Source organism: Harpia harpyja, chromosome 19, assembly GCF_026419915.1.
Source record: "Harpia harpyja isolate bHarHar1 chromosome 19, bHarHar1 primary haplotype, whole genome shotgun sequence".
Lineage (NCBI taxonomy): Eukaryota > Metazoa > Chordata > Aves > Accipitriformes > Accipitridae > Harpia > Harpia harpyja.
In genome coordinates, this window is record NC_068958.1 from 4,858,761 (window position 1) to 4,878,222 (window position 19,462).

Here is a 19,462-nt window from a genome sequence, read left to right on the forward strand (position 1 = left end):
GTGGGTGGGTTTGGTTTCGTACGTGTTTAATATTCTGGGCTTGGTCCCTGGGGTGCCGCATCCCGGGAGCACGATGCCTGTGCTCTGGGAGGATGGCAGCCGCTTGGGCCATGCTCCTGTGTACAGTTCTCACCAGGGTTTGTTTCCACGCGTCGAGCCCTCCTCTTTGCATTTCTTGTGACCGTACTTCTCTTGCCAGCCTTCCTTTCTTCCTTTTTTTCTTTTTTTTCCTTCCCGTGTAGCTTGGAAACTAAGCAAACGGTTGGCTTTCACTAACCTTCACCTGGTGATCTGTTGTACAGGACTTTGGGAATCACAGAGGGGGGAAAAAAACTCAAAAAAAAGCAAAAAAGAATAAAAATAAACTACTTTGACATGGGTTTTGTGGCCGACCTTTTTGTCCCTGCGTCTTCAAACATGGGGTGGTGTTTGCAAAGCTTTCACATAGGCACAGGAATTTCCCTGCTGCTGAGGGGAGCAATGCAGCAGTAATTGGGGTACACACACTAGTATAGGGGATGCTAAAAAGCCTTTGGCCCAGCCTGAATGAGTTATGCCTGCAGAAACGCGGGGCAATAACCTCACCCCCACCCTGGGAGCATGGAAAGGCCCTTTTCTTGCTGATGCCATATCAAGCCTCTTTGCCTGCAGGCTCCTGAGAAGCTTCAGGGTTGCGGTTCCTAAAGCCACACACGTAACCCCAAAAGGCCCCTAACCCAGAGCAAGGGTCCCAAAATCCCAGTTCCCCTGCTGCCAGGACTTCTCGCATCACTGTCCGAGTAGCTGCGATTCCCCCGACTCTGCTCTGCTCTCCCCAGGCACCAGCGAGTTCATAGCCCCGACTCCAGTGTTCCCAGCACACGGCACAAACACCCACTACAAACTGGAGAATAAAACAAGATACCACCATAAATATGACAACTTTATTAAAATATACATATGAGTACAAATTAATGATTATATGGATAAAGTTCACTGTCTGTAAACAAATATATTAAAAAAGAGCACGTCTTTTTTGTGATATAAAGTGCAGTTATGTTTCCATATTATATACAATATGTCAGCATTACGGGGGGGAGGTGTAAGGACTACGGAACTAACATTTGATTATAAGATAAAATTCTCTGAAAAAGTATACACCTACATATTACAAAAAAAGGGCTTGGGCTTGAGTTCATTTAGCAAACGAAAATCAGCTTCCCACCACATTAAATGCAGCTAACGAGAGCGCGCAGGTCTCGGGGATAAATTAGGAGAGAGGCACTAACCCCCTTTGCGAAGGGAAACTTGCACTTCACGGAGTTCATGCCTTCCCCTCGTCAACCCCAAACTTGCATCGAGGAAAGAAACCAAAAGGACAAGACCTTGTGAAACACGTGCATGTGTCTGCAGTTCGGGGGAATCAAATATACACGACTTTATGTACAGCTCTGATAACGGGGCTACCCATGTACAGCGGTAACGGCTTTGCAACCGAGCCGTGCCGGCGCTGTTCCTCTACCTGGGAGAGGGACAAGGATAGTAGTTCTGCATCGGTGGGGCGAAAAGAAAAAAAAAAAACGAAACCTTAACACCAGTCTGTGGGATGTGTAGTGCTTACTAAATGGTACACGGAGCCCTTGCTAAGGGAGGGGTGCCGGCCCGGTGTGTGCCGTGGGTGCTGGGTGCTGCCGGGCACTAGGAGTGGGGTGCGCGGCAGGAGCGGCAGCAGGCTTTGCTGTAGTACCAGTGGCTGCACAGGTTGACTTTGATGGCCAAAGCACAGTTGGTTCCTGCCTGGTCCTGGCAGCTGTCATCTGGGGGAGAGAAGGCAAAAGGTACCGATATGGAAAAGAAAAAGAAAATAAACCAATCAAGCTCATGAATTCGTTTTTTTCCCCCATACACAGCCTGCCCTAAACACCACGGGCTGTGCAACAAATCACCCTGGCTGCAACTGCCACCTGCCTGATATCTGGCAGAGCATCCCCTGGAAAACGCCATGGAGCTTCTCCATAAATATCATCGTCAACCTAAGCAAAGGCATGAGAAGGTTGACCCGTTTCATCACACCTGGCCTGGCCTGGCGAGGCTTATTTGGTCCCAGCCCCAAAACCCCAGCTCCTCCCTGCGAAACAGAGCTGCCCAGGGATTGCTGGAGCCACCACGGGAGCCTGGCACTGAGCCACCCCCAAGCCAAGGGCCTCCCATGGTAGGGCACAGCGTGACCCCAACACACTCAATTTCTGCCCCAAAAAGGCTATGGGAGAAAGAGAACAGGAATCCAGCAGTGTTACAGCAGGAGTTTGGTGCAAGAGAGCTGCTGGAGAGAGAGAGGGAGGAGAGCAGAAACTGCTATGACGTTCTCCCAACTTCCTTCAGAGCAGTATTTTGCTTCAAACCCACAGGATTTAGTTATATAGAGATATTTTGCTTAAAATCCATAGGATGCATGAAACCAGGCTGCTCCTAGGGCAGGCACCTTGCTATGAGGGGACCACGAGGCACCTCGCAAGCACCGTGCTGCATCCCGGACCCTGCAGGAGAGGTCAGCCGAGGGCACCCAGCGGGTCCGGAGCCGAGCCAGGAGCCAGCCCCAGATCTGCTCCCATTTCCATGCTTTTCTCCCCCACCGTCCTTATTCCCAAATCCTATTAAAGAATTAGAACCGCGTGTTCACTAAAGATCACAGGGGCTTTGAGCCAGCAGACGAGTCAGATAACGAGATAGTTACAAATCCCGCAGGACATTTGGAGACCAAAAATCATTAAAATAATGGCACAGACAAAACTTCCTAGACATTAGCTGGAATCACGCAGAAGCAGCACCCGAGTCAGCTCTCCAAAGCTTCCTTTTATCTTAAGGTCAGACCACGCTTCTTTTGAACTCTCCCCTTAATTTAACGGGGTTACCTCCAGAAATAGCCAGTGCACGGTGCCCCATCACTTGGGCGCAGAAGGAGAGTCGTCCCCTTTATGTCCTCCCTGGGATGACTATCAAATTGGGGGTCGGTGGAAGCTAAGATGCTGGGTGGTGCTGCTTGGGGGGGATCGGTGGAAAAATCAATGCCGGGGAGGTGCTGTCGGCGGCGGGGCTCACCTGGGGGCTCCGTGGGGCAGGGCTGCAGGTCGCAGGTCTGTTTGCCCACCGGCTTCACCAGCGGGTCGCAGCCCCGGACGATGTCCTTCCCTTGGTAGCACTTCACATCCCGCATCCTCACGCCGATGCCACAGGTTTTCGTGCACTGGGGAAGAGAGAGGGGGAGGTGAGGCAAGACCCTGCCGTCGCGGGGGTCCGTGCTGAGCCAGGATCTGCTCAAAAAAGCTGTGCTCGCTGGAGATGTCAGGGAAGGGAGGTGAACTCTTTCCCCTGGCTGAATGTCACGTCTCAGCCCCACACCGCTGGCCTCTTGCTCCGTCTTTGCTGCCAGCACCATCAGCCGCCTGCAGCAGCCTCCGCCCGGGGATACGTGGATGCGCTCCCATTCCCTGCCGCTGCGATCCTCCCTCCTCCCGCTGCCCTTTGCAAAGGGCCACGAACGAGCTGGCCCGGTCCGTACGCTGCTCCGTGGCACCAGGGTGGCTGCAGCCACCCCGAGGCCGTGGGACCCCCCGACAGCACCCCCAGGCGTGGGGCTGCGGCGTCATCGTCTCTGCGCATCGTGCCATGGATTTGCAGAGCCGCTCCTGGGCCCGGTGCTCGGTGCCTGCTGCCCTTTGGATGCCTCGTCAGGCTGGGATTACAGCAGGGCTGCTTTGGCTAATTATAGGCTGCAATGACGGTTTGCAAGACTAAACAAAACGAGGCGCCTGGAGCATGGACGAGGAAGGCTTGCAGGGAGCCGGCCGCAGCCCTTGACAGCTCCTCGCCCACCCTCGCTGGGCTCAGCCTGAACCCCGGCTGCCTTTGCAGACCATGCAGGGTGCTGGGGCAAACTGTGCTCCCAACTCTGCATCCCCAGGGCAGCCATCCCGTGGGCTCCATGCACACCTCCAGCCACATTCCCATCAGTAGTTGGAGGGAAAAAGGAGGGAAAAAGACAGAAAAAAGAAAAGAAGAAAAAAAAAGAAAAAAGCCAAAGCCCACCCCAAACACCTCTCCTCTCATTCCTGTTCTCCCTGAGCACAGCCAGTCCTAATTGCACCGTGGCAGGGCAGGCTCTCTGCCCCAAGCTGCCAGTGCAGCAAAAGGTCCCCCGCGGGTGCTCCCTCGGGGGCTGTGTTTTGCAGAGCTTCACTCATCTCCTTGGGGTATTTCACAGGCAGCGTGATCCTTGGTACGAGGGGATGGGACACCACACGCTCAGGGCAAGCGCATCTTGAAGAAAGGGTGTTTTCCCCCCATCTCCCTCCCGCAGCTCCCCCGAGCTGCCCTCGCCTCCCTCCCCGCTCACCTCCGACCAGGGGGTCGTGTACCACTTGAAGCACGGCCGCTCAAAGCACGTCGTCTCCTCCACGGGCTTCTTGGCGACGTCGCAATCAGCGGGGTTGCGGGTCTTGATCTTGCCGTTGACGATCTCCAGGCAGAGCACGATCCTCTTCTTCACGCCCCGGCCGCACGTGGTGTTGCACTGCGGGGACACGAGCGGGGCTGGCTGAGACCCACGGACCCCGGTCCAACCCCACCGCAGGGCATCCCTCCTCCATCACCCCCCAAAACCAAGCCCCCGCTCCAAGCACCCCCCAAGCCAAGGGACGGGGCGGGCGTTCACTTACCCGTTCCCAGTCCTGTGCCAGCCAGTGCGAGGGGCAGTTCTTGTCCCCGCAGGGATGGATGGCCAGCGGCTTCGTCTCCAGGTTGCACTGCGACTCCGGCACCACCCGCCCGTCGCTGGTTTTGCAGTACACGTGCCGGATCATCCTGCCCTGCCCGCAGCCGCCGCTGCACTGAAACCGCAGCGGGCACGGTGGGCGGTCAGCGGCAGGGAAGGCGGCACAGCTCCCGTGCCCGTCCCCGCAACGGGGACAGAGATGCCTCCGTGGGGCTCAGCTACCTCCCCAATCCCACCTTCCCCCAAATCATGGAGGGATTATTGGGTCTCAGCTTAAAATAGCTGCGGGGAAACTCAGCGCATCCTTCCCCAGGCAGCTCCACCACGGCCAACATATCCCATGGCCCCATCACGTTGGCGCTGAGCAAAACTCAGCATCTCTCGGGCCAGGCAGGAGGGGAAACATCACGAGCAGGGAACCCCGGAGCGGCTCTCAAAGAGGTCAAGGCAAAGGAGATCAAGCAAGTGGCTGCAAATATTCCCCCCCCCACTGCAAAGGGCCAGGCAGGCACTGCCCCGAGCACCAGTGGAGGCAACCAGTGCTCCCCGGCTCTTCTGCGGCCGCTCTTGCAGAGACACACGATGTTTCAGCGCCGCTGCTGCCATGGAAACTATTTATTTTTAGCTGATGCTAATGTATCAAAACCTGGGTAAAAATAGCTTGGGAGGGAAGGGGTGTCTGTAGCAGAGCTGTGCAGGAAGGAAAGGGGGGGGGAATAGGGGAAAAGGGGGAATAGGGGAAGGGAAAAAAGGGGGGAGAAAAGAGGGGGGAAAAAAGGGAGGGGAGAAAAGAGGGAGAAAAAAGGGGAGGGGGAAGGGGGAAAAAAGAGGGGAGGGGGAAAAAGAGGGGGAAAAGAGGGGAGGGGGAAAAAGAGGGGGAAAAAAGGGGAGGGGGAAAAAGAGGGGGAAAAAAGGGGAGGGGGAAAAAGAGGGGGAAAAAAGGGGAGGGGGAAAAAGAGGGGGAAAAAAGGGGAGGGGGAAAAAGAGGGGGAAAAAAGGGGAGGGGGAAAAAGAGGGGGAAAAAAGGGGAGGGGGAAAAAGAGGGGGAAAAAAGGGGAGGGGGAAAAAGAGAGGAAAAAAAGGGGAGGGGGAAAAAGAGAGGAAAAAAAGGGGGAGGGGGAAAAAGAGAGGAAAAAAGGGGAGGGGGAAAAAGAGAGGAAAAAAGGGGAGGGGGAAAAAAGAGAGGAAAAAAGGGGAGGGGGAAAAAGAGAGGAAAAAAAGGGGAGGGGGAAGTGAAAAGGGGGGAAGGGAAAAGGAGGGGGAGAAGGGAAAGGGGGGGGAAGGGAAAGGGGGGGGAAGGGAAAGGGGGGGGAAGGGAAAGGGGGGGGAAGGGAAAGGGGGGGGGAAGGGAAAGGGGGGGGGAAGGGAAAGGGGGGGGAAGGGAAAGGGGGGGGAAGGGAAAGGGGGGGGAAGGGAAAGGGGGGGGAAGGGAAAGGGGGGGGAAGGGAAAGGGGGGGGAAGGGAAAGGGGGGGGAAGGGAAAGGGGGGGGGAAGGGAAAGGGGGGGGGAAGGGAAAGAAGCTGCCTGCGGGTCTGTCGGATCTGGGAGCTGCCAAGGAGGATTAATCCAACCCCAAAACTCCCAGCACAGCAGTCACAAGCAAGCCTGCAAGCAGGGCCAGCTGCAACGGGCCGTGATGGCCACTCGGCCGGCCACCCCGACCAGAACTCACCGGTCCCCAGTCGGAGACGGTCCACTGCCGGTCGCAGGGTGGCCCGGTGCAGTTCTTCTCGGCCAGGGGCCGGGCGCTGGCATCGCAAAGCTTCTCGTCCTCCGAGCAGCGGATGTCCCGTGTCACCACGCTCCGCTCTCCGCACCGGGCCGAGCACTGCCGGGAGGGCATGGGGGGCACGGTGTCACCAGGGGCTCCCGCTACGATAAGAACTGCTTTCTGGGGGGGGTCGTTGGGGTTTTTTTACATTTTTAACGTGAAACGCTAAAGACACGCACTGACAACGCATAGGCGACTGTACAACAATCCGTAGCAAAGCCGCCCCTCTTCCCCAAAACCGCGTAACAGCTTCAGCAGTCCGGTTCAGGTGCAGGAGGGCTGTATCCTGCCTGGGTGCTGTGCAAGCTTTCCACCGGGCGATGCCAGAGGGTGAAAACCCAAGGCACCAAAAATGCCTGATCAGAGCTGAAAAGTTTTAGCTGTCACCTAGAGACAGGGTGAGATCTCCCTCGCCTCCTTCCCAGGAACAGCCAGCTCCTTTCCACCTCTTTGGAGAATGTTTTCCCCAAACCGCAAAACTGAGATTTTTATGCTGTGGATAAATTTGGCACCGTGCAGCCCAGTGACATTATTTAGAACTGGATTTGAGTTACTACAGTCTCACATACACACATTTGCTCCATGCATAACGTAAAGCAGGGAAAAGTGTCAACAGCACAGCACTCAGACACACCACGCTGATATGTTAATCCTCAGATCCCAGAAATGTGCTTTTTTTTTAATGCCTATTTCCCCAGCCAACTTGGCACCCTACTTCAGATGGGATCCAAATGAGATTAGCTTTGCTGCTGGCTAAGAACGAACTACTCCAGGACTGTCTCAAGCAATCTGTCCCTGACACATGCTGGAGGAGAATACAGATTTCTGTAAAATAAGCCACTCTGGTTTGCTACGCCGGTCAAAATAACGCGCCAGCACGTGCGCAGGGAGCACCTCTCTACCCAGCTGGGAAAGTGAAAACATCCTGCAATACCAGGGAACGCACCAGCCCCTCGAGGGAAATGACGCACCCCAGCTTGCAGAGGAAAGGAGACATTTAAATTATGACCAAGAAGTGTTTTGGGAGCCTCCCAGGAGGAAGAGTCCAATCCCTCGTGGTGTAAACCGTGGGGCAGGTTCACGCCCGTGGACGGCTTGGCTCGGAGCTCGGTCTGCTCTTGCTTAGAAAGGGTCTGGGCTTGATTTGGGAGCAGGAACGACATTTGCTCCTTTGCAGAGAGTCAATGAGCGTGCGGGCTCCAGGGCACAAGTGCCACGCTCCGCGCGCGGCCGTCACCATCACGGGGGCTGGTGGTGGCACGCCGGGCGAGCTCGGAGACAGGCACAGACCCGAAATCTCACTCTCCTCATGCACGCCCACTTCTAGAGGAGACTGAAGAGGCAGGGCTGTGTCCTAGCAATGCAGGGGGACATGGTTATACCCCCGGTGCATTTTACACATTCGCTGCGAGCCATGCTGGGTCACCCCCCCTGCACCATGACTGTCAATCCAGCACGACACTGGTGGCAGCCAGGGGACTGGCTCCCAAGCCACCCAAGCTCAGAGACCGGCTCTGGCTCCCCGAGGAAGCGGCACCGGTTTGGCCACTTCCATGGGTTTGTGTCTGCAAGCGACGTGCTGGAGCCCTGACCGTGCCTGGAAATTAATTCAAGGGCACAAACCTTTTCACATGTTTCCCCAAGCAAACCAATGAGCTAAAGCAAGTGCAGCACTGCATCACCCCAAACCATCTTCCAACTGCTTTAGGGATCTGCTTAAGGCACAGCTAGGAAAAGGTTTAATTCTCCAGGTGGTGCAGTGAATTTGGAGGTAAGGAAGGGAAGTTTATGGGAACGTAATTCACGTGTGAGGTGGGATCTCCTCCCTGGCACCTTGTGGGTTGAAGATGCTGCCAAGCAAGTAATGGTGGGAAGATCTCAGCTGCAGGCTCCTGCCCTATCTCAGTAGGCAATGCCAGCACCTTACGTGCGGTCAAAGACTGTGTGAGTGACTGATGGCAGTGGCCTCGCCATCCTGGAGGTGACCCAGGGCTTCATTTTAGGGGGAAAAAAAAAAAAATTACTGGTACATGTTGGTCCAAATGCAACAACTGCAGCCAGTGTCCTAAAACGCAGAGTCTCTGATGGCCACGGACGCTCTTCAATCGGAAAAAGAATGGGGAAGTGCAGGCACGTGTGCTTGCCCTCAGCGCTGCCAGGACGGCAGTCCCCGGGGACTTACCTCGGACCACTCCGACATCTCCCACTGGGGCCCGCAGGCTGGGTTCTTGCAGACCTTGCGCTCATCTGGCCGGGTGATGTCCGCGGACTCGCAGAGGTCGCTGTAGACGGAGCTGTCGAATCCCGGAGAGATCATCTTCCAGCAGCGGACGATGCGGAACTGGTAGCCCTCCCCACAGGTGCGGGAGCACTCGCTCCAGCTGCTCGTCTCCCACCTGTGGAGGCAAAAAGAGGCCGTCATGCCAGGCACGGCTGGACTGGGGCCGGAGCATCCCACGGGAAAACCCTGCCTGCTCTCGGCTGGATGGAGATGGCTGCGATAGGAATGAGCTGTAGTCAGGTTGCCAGCGTGCGAGAGGTTTTCCCGTGGGACGGGATGTATTAACATACAGCGGTTTCACCCAGCAGACCCGAGCTCACGCCCGCAGCGGCAGATGCTAAAACCAGATTGCCGAGAGGAAGGAGGCAGCGGGACGGTGAGGCGCGGACCGGTGCCCTCGCTGCCCAGCGTCTGCTGCCCGCAGGCTGCACGCTCCCCAGCTGAGACCCCACGTGTGCCAGCACTTTTCTCTGCCGTGCTTTTCGCCTATGTTTGACCTCTCTTTTTTGCCTGATCAGCTAAAGCACGGAGAGGACACAACCATGCATCACCCTGCAAATCCCAGCAATAATGTCACACAAAGCTGTCTGAGCCCTGGCAGGACATTCGTGTACCACCATCAGTCCAATTCTGCTAACGTCACGCGACGGGCTGGGAGAGCTGGGATCTGCTCCGAGACATTGCCTGCCCCTTACTGTGCCCCACCACTACTATCCTGACATTACAAGAGGGGAGCAGCTTGTAAACCAAGGGAAAAGACATAAAAAGTCCAGATTTTTACAGTACGTTAACATTATAGCACTCCTGAACTAAAGAATAAGCTAAAAATGTAAAAATCGAAATGGATCAGAATTCACAGCCACCCCACAACTGCTGTTCTCTGAGCAGGAGACCCACGTCCCCCGGCTGCATGCCGGCCTCACACCCCACATGGGGCTCCAGGCACAACAAGCAGCCATAGGGAAACGTCACACATTTAGAGGTGCCACCTAAATTCAGAAGGGAGATGAAACCAAGGTCTTTCCCATCCAGATCAGGCAACGTTCTCTTAGCGCTTTCTGTTGGAAAAGTGTTGCCAGCCCAAGCAGCATCCCATCTGCCTAAGTGCTAGCGAATGTGCTCGGCTGCCCCGTTTGAGTTCCCAGCAGCTCCTTGGTTTACCCACCGCCGAGCTGCAGTCACTGGTAAATCATAGAGCAGCTCTTCTCTCTTACAGTGCAAGCCCCTGGAGCTGGAACAGCGCAACTATAAGGAGGGGCGGCTTTATAAAAGACCAGGGGGATATCTAAGCATGAAAAGAGCCCTAATGCTTGTGCTAAAAAATTACAAAGTTAATGCAAATAGAGATTAAAGTCTCCACGGTATCTACAGGGCAGGTACGTTTCCAGCAGTAGCACCATCCACCTCCCCACACTTTTCTTGCCTCAGTTGCAGCCTGCCCTGGCTTTCAGCCTTAACATACAAGATTCAACGAGATCTTACACTGCAAAGGGCACGTCCTTTCCTCCCCCGTCCTCCTTCACAATTACCGGAGGCGAAAGCAAGCACCCTCCAGGGACCAGGTGCCATACCTGGTCCCTAGCATCACTCTAGTCTTGCTTTGCACTGTTCACAAGTGACACCAATCCAGGGCGTGCACCAGCCAGCTTTACTTCTCCCTTTGCCCTGTCCCTAGTCTGACACCGTCACAGTCCTCCTTCTCTTTGACAGACACCGGTCTGTCCTGCCCGTAACTGCTGTTACTTGCAAACCTTCCAACAAGCACGCCCCGTGTTACAAACCAGCAGCGGGGGTGCCCCGAGCCACACAGCCTGGCTCTGGACCGCAGTCACGCTGTTCAGATAAAGAGCCGCATCAGAAGGAAAAACCTTCTGAAGGACTTCCAGCACGGGTTCCCCTCTGCACCAAGCTCTTGCCCCAATACAAGCAAACCTCAGTGATGTTTGGGATGCTGAAGGGACCAGAGGGCTGGATCCATGGCACAGTTTGCAAGCCCGGCCCCTCCACCCAATTCACACACGTTCTTCCACGTGCCAGACAGGACAGGGTACTGCCTGTGGTGTTAGAAGCTGGACTTGATGGGAGCCCCGGGTGCAAACTCTGCCAGGATTTACAGAAGTTTTAACTTGGCAGCTTGAGCTAAAGCACTCGGGAGGAAAGTCTTGCTGCAGCCCAGGCAGATGCAACTAGGGGAGGTGGGACGAGGGTGCTGTGGGCCATCCCTGCAACCCCCCCGCCAAATCCATGCCGACCCCCTCCCCCAAATCCATCATCCACAGCAGAGAAAGCGTGGAGCCCCCCAGGAGCGCCCTGTCGAGGTGGTACCTTGGCTGGCACTCTCTCCCAGCACAGAACTCATGGATGGGCTCAGGACGGGTCATGGCATCACAGTACGTATCATCCACTTCGATCCCATCATAGCGAACACACATAGCATATGTGGACATCACTCCTAGTTTCAAAGAGAATACATACACACAACAGAGGACGCTTGGTGATTTTGACATCCAAACTCTTTTTTTCTTTTTTTTTTTTTCTTTTTTTTTTAGCTGCATTTTCCAAAACTTCCTCCCCATGGAAAGCAGCAAGCTGGACTTTCTGGCCCACGGGATGGATGCTGCCGGGAGGGGAGGACCGCGGCGGCCACCCAGCCAACATGGGCAGCACGGTTGAGTTGAGCCAGCTCCGAAGGCGGGCATGGCCACCCCTGCCAGGGCTCGCCACCAAGATCAATATATGACTAACACTTTTTTATAGGAAACGCTCAGGGCAATGAGTCTGCTCGGCAGCTCCCTCCGCCTCGCAGCCATCAGCTCCCACCCTGCTGGGCTCGTGGGTGGAAGCGACAGAAAACGGTCCCCAACCCACTCCATCCACCCACTCTCTCTATACACATTACACCCTGTTTGTGCCCAGGTGCCCCCCAGGAGCACCCAGCATTCCGGACCAAGGAAGGGCTCCCAGGGGCTTTTCAAGGAGGCACCTGCCCCTCCTGCTCCCCTGCCGAAAGCACAGGCAGCCAGTGTCGGCAGACCGAGACCTTTTCCCCCGCAGCCTGCCGTGCCAGAGTAAATGTTGTGAAGTCCATTCTGGGACCTGGCTGGGGACCAGGAGGCTGCTCTGGCTACAGGTAACAAGAATTGCAGCTCTCGGGAACATATGGTTTACATGAAACTAAAAAAAGATCTACAGCTCTTGACATGGTATTGCTTCTCTGCGATATGTCATTAACAAAAGGCAAGGAGAAAGGAGAAATTTAAGTAAAACCTCTCTCTGCTAGCTGCAAACTAGGGCAGATCAGCCTGGCCCGGTAAAGGGGCAAATTTGTTCAGAGGGGATCAAAGATGTCAAAAATGTCCCAGAACACATGGCTGACGGGATCCTGGGGAAAGGGACGGCTTGCAAAGCTCCTGCTGCCGGCATGTGACTGCTGGACAAGAACAAATGCTTTAAAAATAAAATCCTTGCATTTGCTCTTTTAAGAGATGTCCCTTAGATTGCAATCTCCTCTCTCCCCCTTTTTTCCTTCTTTCTAATTCCAGAAGCACCGCAGGATCTGGATTATTTCAGGGACGGTGCTGTTGGGGAGCGGTGCAGGCGACTGCACAACCCACACACGTGCTTCATCATAAGTGATGGGCTCCCAGAGGCCAGGACGCCCTAACCAAGGAGTAAAGGAGGAGAGACATCAGGTGGCTTGAAGCTTTTCGGGGGGCAAAAAGGGGGAATTTATGCAAAAAAGAATACAGGCTCAGTTTTGATATCCCTGGCATGTATGTCGCTGTTCCAGATTTACACCCTCGCAGCCGAGATCAGGCTCCAGGATAGAAGGAGTGGGAGAAACAAAACAAAATCAAAAAGCCAAGTGCTATTTTGTTTCCTGCCAGAGCTGAACAGTCTTCAAAATTTCACTCTGTGGGGAAGCAGCTGAGCTTTTCAAAGCCCTCTGAACAGTCAAAAATGGGAGGAAGGAGGAAAAAAAAAAAAAAAAGAAAAAAAAAAGGAGGGAATTTGCTGAGACTCAGCACAGGTTTGGGGATTCCACTGAGCCCCAGCACGTCCTCACTGGGCTGGGAAGCAAAGGTGATGTTCAGAGCTCCCTGAAGGGAGCGTGTTTTGCGGGATGATGGACATGCCAGGCACCAATGCCCGGCCCCTGACATCGGTGGGCTTTGCACGCTCTCGGTCCCTGGCTCCTCTCCCCGCCTTTGCACCCGGGTGGAACAGATTTGGGGTCGTGCTAAACCAGCTCCAGAGATTGCAAGATCCCCTACACATCACCAGGTCCTTCCCATCCCTAACAGACATAAAAGTGACTCACACACCAGGTGATTTCAGCGGTTGTGCAGAATTTGGCTGCTTCTTATAACTACCTGTGGTACATGTAGAGCTGCAGGGTTCATGGGAGGAAAGCTTCCACCTGTACATGTCAGCAGCACTCACACCTTGGCCCTTTCTTAACAACTTCAATCTGTTTCTAGCAATAAGCAAACAAAAAAAAAACAAACAAAAAAACAAAACAAAAAAAGGCATTTACAAGGCGAGCGGTGATAGGCCATGTCAGACACACACATCTGCCAGCAGGCTGCAGTTCGGTTGGGTTCGGGTTTGGGAGGGGATTTGCTTTGTTTGGCGGTTGGGTTTGGTTTTTCTGATTTTTTGGGGTTTGTTTGTTTGTTTTAATTGGTTTGTTTTGTTTCACAACATACCTGTCCTGAGCCCCAAGTAGAATCCCCAGCCCGGTTAGAGGCAGAGCTTCCACTGTCTAGAAATAGAGAGAATGGGATAAAAATACCCACAAGTAGAAACAGTTCAGAATTTAACAAAGTTTGCATTTTCTGCTCAAATACACCTGGCCCTCGGCATACAGTGACTAAAGGTGCAGTATCTCCTCCCCTGCATCTCCAGGGCCGGGCACGTCGACTCATGCTGCTCAACGCAGCAGAGCTTTCGGCTGCTCAAATCTCAGCAGCTCACTCCTTCTGAAAGCCAACACGTGGCACAGGAGTTTATAAGCTTGCTTTTCAAAGCACACTTTGCTCTTAAACACCAAGGCATGCCATTTGCCTACCCGCTGCTTTTGCCACTCTTGTTTTGGTTTGGTTTATTTTGTTTTATTTTAGGTAGGTAATTTGCATCTCTCATATCCCCGCTGCGCTCAAACACGTAATGCCATCGGGAGAGGAGTAACGGAGTCAGCCTGGTGTACGAAAAAGCATTTGTCAAACCAAGAATAACAGCTTCTCCCAGTTCAGTGCATCCTACGTGCTGTGAGGTTATAACACATCAGGGATACTGCACCTTTACAACAAAAGGCTTCAATTCTGTTCTCATACCTTTGTTCAAACCCTTGAAACAGCTACACTGAAATAGTGTACAAGGTTGTATCCTGACATCCAGTTGTCTCTGGCCTGGCGAGATATGCAGCTCGTATGATTTCTAGGCAGCAGAAGCTCTGAAATTGCCTTATTTAGTTGTTCGTAAGAAAAAGTTGAGGTTCAGTCTATCAAATCAACCTTTAAAAGGACACTGTTGAGAATCCAGCCATTTCCTTTCGGACCCACCCTCCTTCCACCGCCAGCACTGAGCCTCCAGAAGGATTAAAAACAACAATCTCATTTTCCCTGTTGATTTTGCCTCTGTCAGTTTGGCAAACGGTCGCTTCCTGCACTTGAAATGGAACTGAAATGAATGTGACTATTTTTTGCGGAAAAATAACAACCTCAGCTCACTATAAATAGTGCTTTATCTTGCCAAAACAGCTCTGCCTGGGGACCCACGTCGGCCTCCGAACCCGGCTGAGCCCCGGCTGCCATCGGTGTGCTGCCTGCTGCCACCCAGCCAGGAGAGGGCTCACAAGATGACAGTTTTCAGTAAGAGCCATTAAAACATAGTCGACATCTGCTTTTTGTACTTTAACTTGCCTGGAAAACAGGGTATTACCTAGATCCTCCAGGCTATACCCTGCTCTCCGAGGCACCAAAGTAAACACCAAGTTACCCTGTGACTGGGACTCCCTCTCCCTTGAAAGGAGAAAATAATCTTCAAAATAAGCTTTATACCACATCTGAGGACAGAAAAATCTTTCAACAGTGTCCCTTTAATGTATGTGATCCTAAATAAAGAGCTTCTTCTATGCTTAACAAGGTCGGAGGGACAAGTTCTTTCCAGATAAATCAGACATTTGGTCATAGGGCAGCGTTTAGCTCTCTTACCATTTCAAGCAAAGACAAAACTGTCATTTTGTTCTCCTCTAAACGCAAACAGCAGCACATTGTCCCACAAAGCTGGTGGGCTTTTCTCTTTTGTTTTATTTTTCCTCTTTATTATGAGCTTTATTATAAAGTCAAGTATTTTCTTCCCTGCCTGCACTTTGCTTCTGCTTTTCAAGCAAGAAACAGCACCAAAAATTAGCACCAGCCCCTCACCCATAGCTGAGGTCTGGGCTGCCCATCTTCCCGAAACAGTCCCCGTAGCAGAAGAATAATCCTAACAAGTGCACACAAACATCACAGATCAACATCCAGAGTCCCTGGGCTCACATTTCTCTGTTTTATTTCAGCTTTTATTTTTAAGCAAAGGGGAGAAACCCATGCCTCCTGTTGCAGGATCAGCCCTGGCCACATACCGCAGCGTGGGCATGGGATGAAGGACGAAGGGTGCCTGGATCTGCCCTGGCATGCCACGGAAAGGTTTTAACTGCTCCAGGAGAAAAAAAAGCAGCACTACATCCCTACCATGGTACAAGAGCCACCCACCCATCCCCATCCCAGCAGGGCTTGTTCCCAGAGAGGAAATGTAACACACCACGCTGGTACAAGGTGCTCCTATAACTGGATATCTCCATCCACACTAAGAACGACAACAGTTTAGAAAGAAATAAAATGCCCCACCTCTAACCAACGCTGTCCCACATGTACAGACTGGCTGGTTACAGCCTGCCAAGAGATGATCTTCCCTTGCTCATTCATTGACAGTGAATGAAAATGAGCAAAAAGCCACTGTCCATCCCAAACTGAGCCTGGGAAGGGTTTGGGACGTCTCCTGCCCAGAACTAGGCTGGCCCCAATAAAAGACTGGGTCCCACAGGGCCTCGCACAGCCCAGTTTTGCCCATCTCCAAGGATGGAGATCCCCCACGCCCAAGGCAAAAAGTTTTCCCTTGTGTCCCATCGCCATTTCCTTCAATGCAGCTTCTGGCTGTCCCCTCCACCTCCCTTCCTCCTGGAGGAACAAGTCCTATGCCCAATGCTCTCCACGTGCCTCGTGCTCCAGCACCCTGCCCGTGACACGCCAAACCCAAAACCGCGTCCCGCTGTCAGCATGGGCTTTATCCTGCCATGTTAGGTGCCAGCAGGAGCTTTAACCGTGGCCTCAGGGAGCTGAGCTGGGGCTCCTCATCCGTCATTCCCACCCAGGGGATACAGATACAGTGAGTAGCATTACGATTGCAACTGGGCTTGAAGTAACAAATAAAAAGTTGGGGGAAGCGATAAAAGCAGGCTGTCCCGACACAGTCCCTTCTCTCCCATCCCCCAGAAGCGAGGATCGCCCATCTCTGCAGTGGTAGCAGAACAGCCAGTCCCTGAGCTTGCAAACATGCCCATCTCTCCCTCCTCCACAAGTGCCCACACATGCAGATGCTCTAATTGTCGATGACATTATGGGACTTTCTGAACTGCCGGGGAGGAGAGCAATGCCTCTTGAAATGAGGTGCAAGCGGTTTTGTTGCCTTCTTTTTCTTCCCCCTCTTTTTTTTTATAATATGACATGCCTCCAAACAGCATGTTTCCTGCACCCCAGCTGCCCCACATGTGCCCCCACCATGGCCCTACAGCAAGGGATGGAGCCAGCGAGGAGCTGAGCATCTCTCAGCCCAAGCTATAGCTCCAGCTGGGCCTGGGTACAGCCTTTTGGCTACTGCAAAACTTTTTTTGGATATTAACGTTTAGATCTGAAAAGTTCATGGTTTATTCTAGAGAGTGGGGGGGAGAAGAGGGAACACTGTAGAACAAAACCAAGGGAAGAATGGGGGGGGGGGGAAATGGCAATGCTGGGTATCCTTCCTGAAGGGCTTTAAATCCCTGCCCTGTGTCTTCAATAGATGGGCAGCCAGGGATAGTGCAAGGAGCTTTTTAGCACCACAAAAATCTGCACTGGAGCCACCGACAGTCTTTTGTGATGGTCCTGTAACAGCCAAGCTGCTCTGAAGCGTAAAGGATGTAAAGGTCCCTCTATTCCCAGGAGGTAGGAAAGCAGTAGCCCCATTTAACAGCTACTAGGAGAGAGGTTTGGGGTACAGGGTGCCAGCCGAGGCCACCCAGGGAGCGTGCTGGGGACCAGGGGAGCCCCAAGGGGCAGGGCAGCCCCCTTCCTCGCCCCTGGGGCACGGTAAGGCAGGGGAGCCGACGCCTGTCAGACTGCTAATGAAATGCTTGCTTTGGCAGCCGAAGGCAAAATTTCCAAGCCAAGCCACGAGAAGAGATGATAGACTCAAGCCCTTGGCAACGTTTTAATGTTCTTATCATTAAGAAGTTTGTTGATACGTTTGGCTGCACGGGCATTTTCTTTAGCATAAGTTTCTTTAGCGTAAGCTAGTATAAGTTCTGGGTAAATACAGCTAACTAACCAGAGAGCATCTGCTCAGTGCTTTACATCTTCTGAAGCTCAGCATCATAACCCATGTTTTACTGGTGGTAAAGACTAGGAGACAGAAGAGTCAAAGCAGCAGAGCCAGGAGGAGATGCACAGAGGAACTTTGGGTACTGTGGGTCCCCAACAAGCCATGGGGGTGCACAGCGGGACCCAAATCCCCAGCTGTGGGTCTGGCACCTGGATGACTCCCAAGGCCTTGATTTCAGCTCAAGCTCTCTGGGGAGTGCTCTAATGTGTGGCTACACACGAAGGAGGGCTAACTGCTGCTGCAGCGATGGTCCCATCTCAGTCCCCATGTGCCCACACTAGGAATGAGCTCCCATGGGCTGGGAGTAAAGGCTGCTCCCCAAACAGCCCCGGGGCACCTCGAAAGGCCCTAGACACAGACTCGTGGACAAGCACTGACCTGAGACTTCCTTTCACCCAGCCCATCCTTGCCTAGACAAACTCTGCTGCTAAAGATAGATTAAGCCTTTTTTCCTTTTTTTACCTTCCCACTGCATTTTATAACACTACCACTCCAAAACAGCCATTAAAAGGAATCCTGAAGTGATGGTCCTAATATCAATCAATGAGCTGCCACTGGAAAGCTTTTGATATTCTTGTCAAAGCAGTGACTAATTGCATTGCTTCCGCATCTCTCAAGGCAGCAAACCCAGGCTATTTCTGCAAACCCTACAGAGGAGCTCCTGTTGTCCTGCTCTGCCTCTCCAGCAGTGGGTTAAGCAGACTGGGCCATGCCTGGGAGCTGCTGGAAGCGTGTTCCTGCCAACACAAGTGAGGAGGATCATGGGTGGCAGTCAACAGGGTGGGTAAAAAGGGGCCAGGACCAACTTCTGCTGCATCAAAACTTGGAGGAAGGGGCCTGGGGAATTAGAGCAGGATGTCAAGAGAAGGCAAAAGGAAGAGGCTTCTTTATGGCCACGGCTCTGATAACAAGCTATGACAGGCAGAGCAATGCACAAGCTGACAGCCATCAGCATGGACTTGCCAACATCCCCACTAAGGAGGGCAGTGAGTTTTCCTCTTGCTTAAATGCTCTCTTGACTTTCTGCTCCCAAACCTCTGGCCCTTCCTTCCAAATTAACCCCCAACAGAAAGCTTTCATGTAAATCATCCTACCCCCACTTACCTTCTGGCTTCCAAAGCAGACAGAAGCCATGCAATGGGGTCTGAATTAAGTACAGGGCTATTATGAGTCAAGAATAGCAATAAATAGGATTTACTATAATTAAAGATATGTCTCCTACCTTGCTTTGTGGGTTCTGTTCCCTTGAGGGCTGGTCATGGTGATAGTGGCATTTGAAAACGGCGTCTCTGCAGATGTGTTGATGGCTTTGCTCAGCTCCATGTAAGTGCTGTTAATGGTGTAGGTCACAACGCCATCAGTGTCCTCATAGTCAACATAGAGGCTGTCAATGTGTGACCCCACAGAGTTGATTGGGTCTGCCTGGGCAAAAATGCTGTTCATGGTCATGTTGAGCACCAGCTCCTTGGAGTCCGAGGTCTTGTCCAGCAGCTTGTCCGTGATGGCATTCTCCAAAAGGAATTCCCTGGAGGTGAACCTGGGGTCGAAGTCTCTGTCGTCATGGTCTGTCTGGTAAGTAGACCTGGTTACGTTTGAATCTAGATTGGAGCCAACAGGGGGAAACAACAGTGACAACCACAAAATGCATTCAGGCTGGGAGGCGAAAGCAGCCCGGAGCAGCAGGGGCACACCGGAGCCTGAGCAGCCACCGGCGAGGCTAGAGGCAGGAGTTGGGGTCTTGGGGAAGGGGAATCTCATGGGGTTGTATCCCTTTGGGAAGGGTGTACAGCTCTGTGGGTCTCATCCTGCTGTCGCGTGACCAGAGGAGAGCTCAGCACCTGCCAGCACTGCCCCAAGCAATAGCAGAGGTCAGAAAGGAAGATGCCCTCCTGGCCCCAGAGCCCATGCAGCCATGCTGGGAAAGCGCTCAAGGCAGTTTGGTGGTGGGATGCCCAAGGGACTGGAGTGGGAAGGAGGT

The 19,462-nt window shown here is 53.3% G+C and overlaps 1 protein-coding gene across 13 annotated transcripts in view; it reads right to left on the bottom strand.

The window, feature by feature from the left end:
- Nucleotides 1-901: 901 nt before the first annotated feature.
- ADAMTSL2 (ADAMTS like 2) overlaps nucleotides 902-19,462 on the bottom strand; it is a 28,726-nt gene continuing 10,165 nt past the window's right edge. For 12 of the 13 annotated variants that reach the window (XM_052814946.1, XM_052814947.1, XM_052814953.1 and 9 more), the window contains 9 exons: nucleotides 18,707-19,082; nucleotides 13,176-13,279; nucleotides 11,128-11,254; nucleotides 8,704-8,917; nucleotides 6,423-6,578; nucleotides 4,695-4,865; nucleotides 4,373-4,549; nucleotides 3,079-3,223; nucleotides 902-1,796 (listed from right to left, as the gene is read on the bottom strand). In XM_052814946.1, the coding sequence (XP_052670906.1) occupies nucleotides 1,678-1,796; nucleotides 3,079-3,223; nucleotides 4,373-4,549; nucleotides 4,695-4,865; nucleotides 6,423-6,578; nucleotides 8,704-8,917; nucleotides 11,128-11,254; nucleotides 13,176-13,279; nucleotides 18,707-19,082 (1,589 nt within the window). In that variant the 3' untranslated portion in view covers nucleotides 902-1,677. The remainder of the gene's footprint in view (nucleotides 1,797-3,078; nucleotides 3,224-4,372; nucleotides 4,550-4,694; nucleotides 4,866-6,422; nucleotides 6,579-8,703; nucleotides 8,918-11,127; nucleotides 11,255-13,175; nucleotides 13,280-18,706; nucleotides 19,083-19,462) is intronic. The other variant, XM_052814954.1, reaches the window with a different exon arrangement.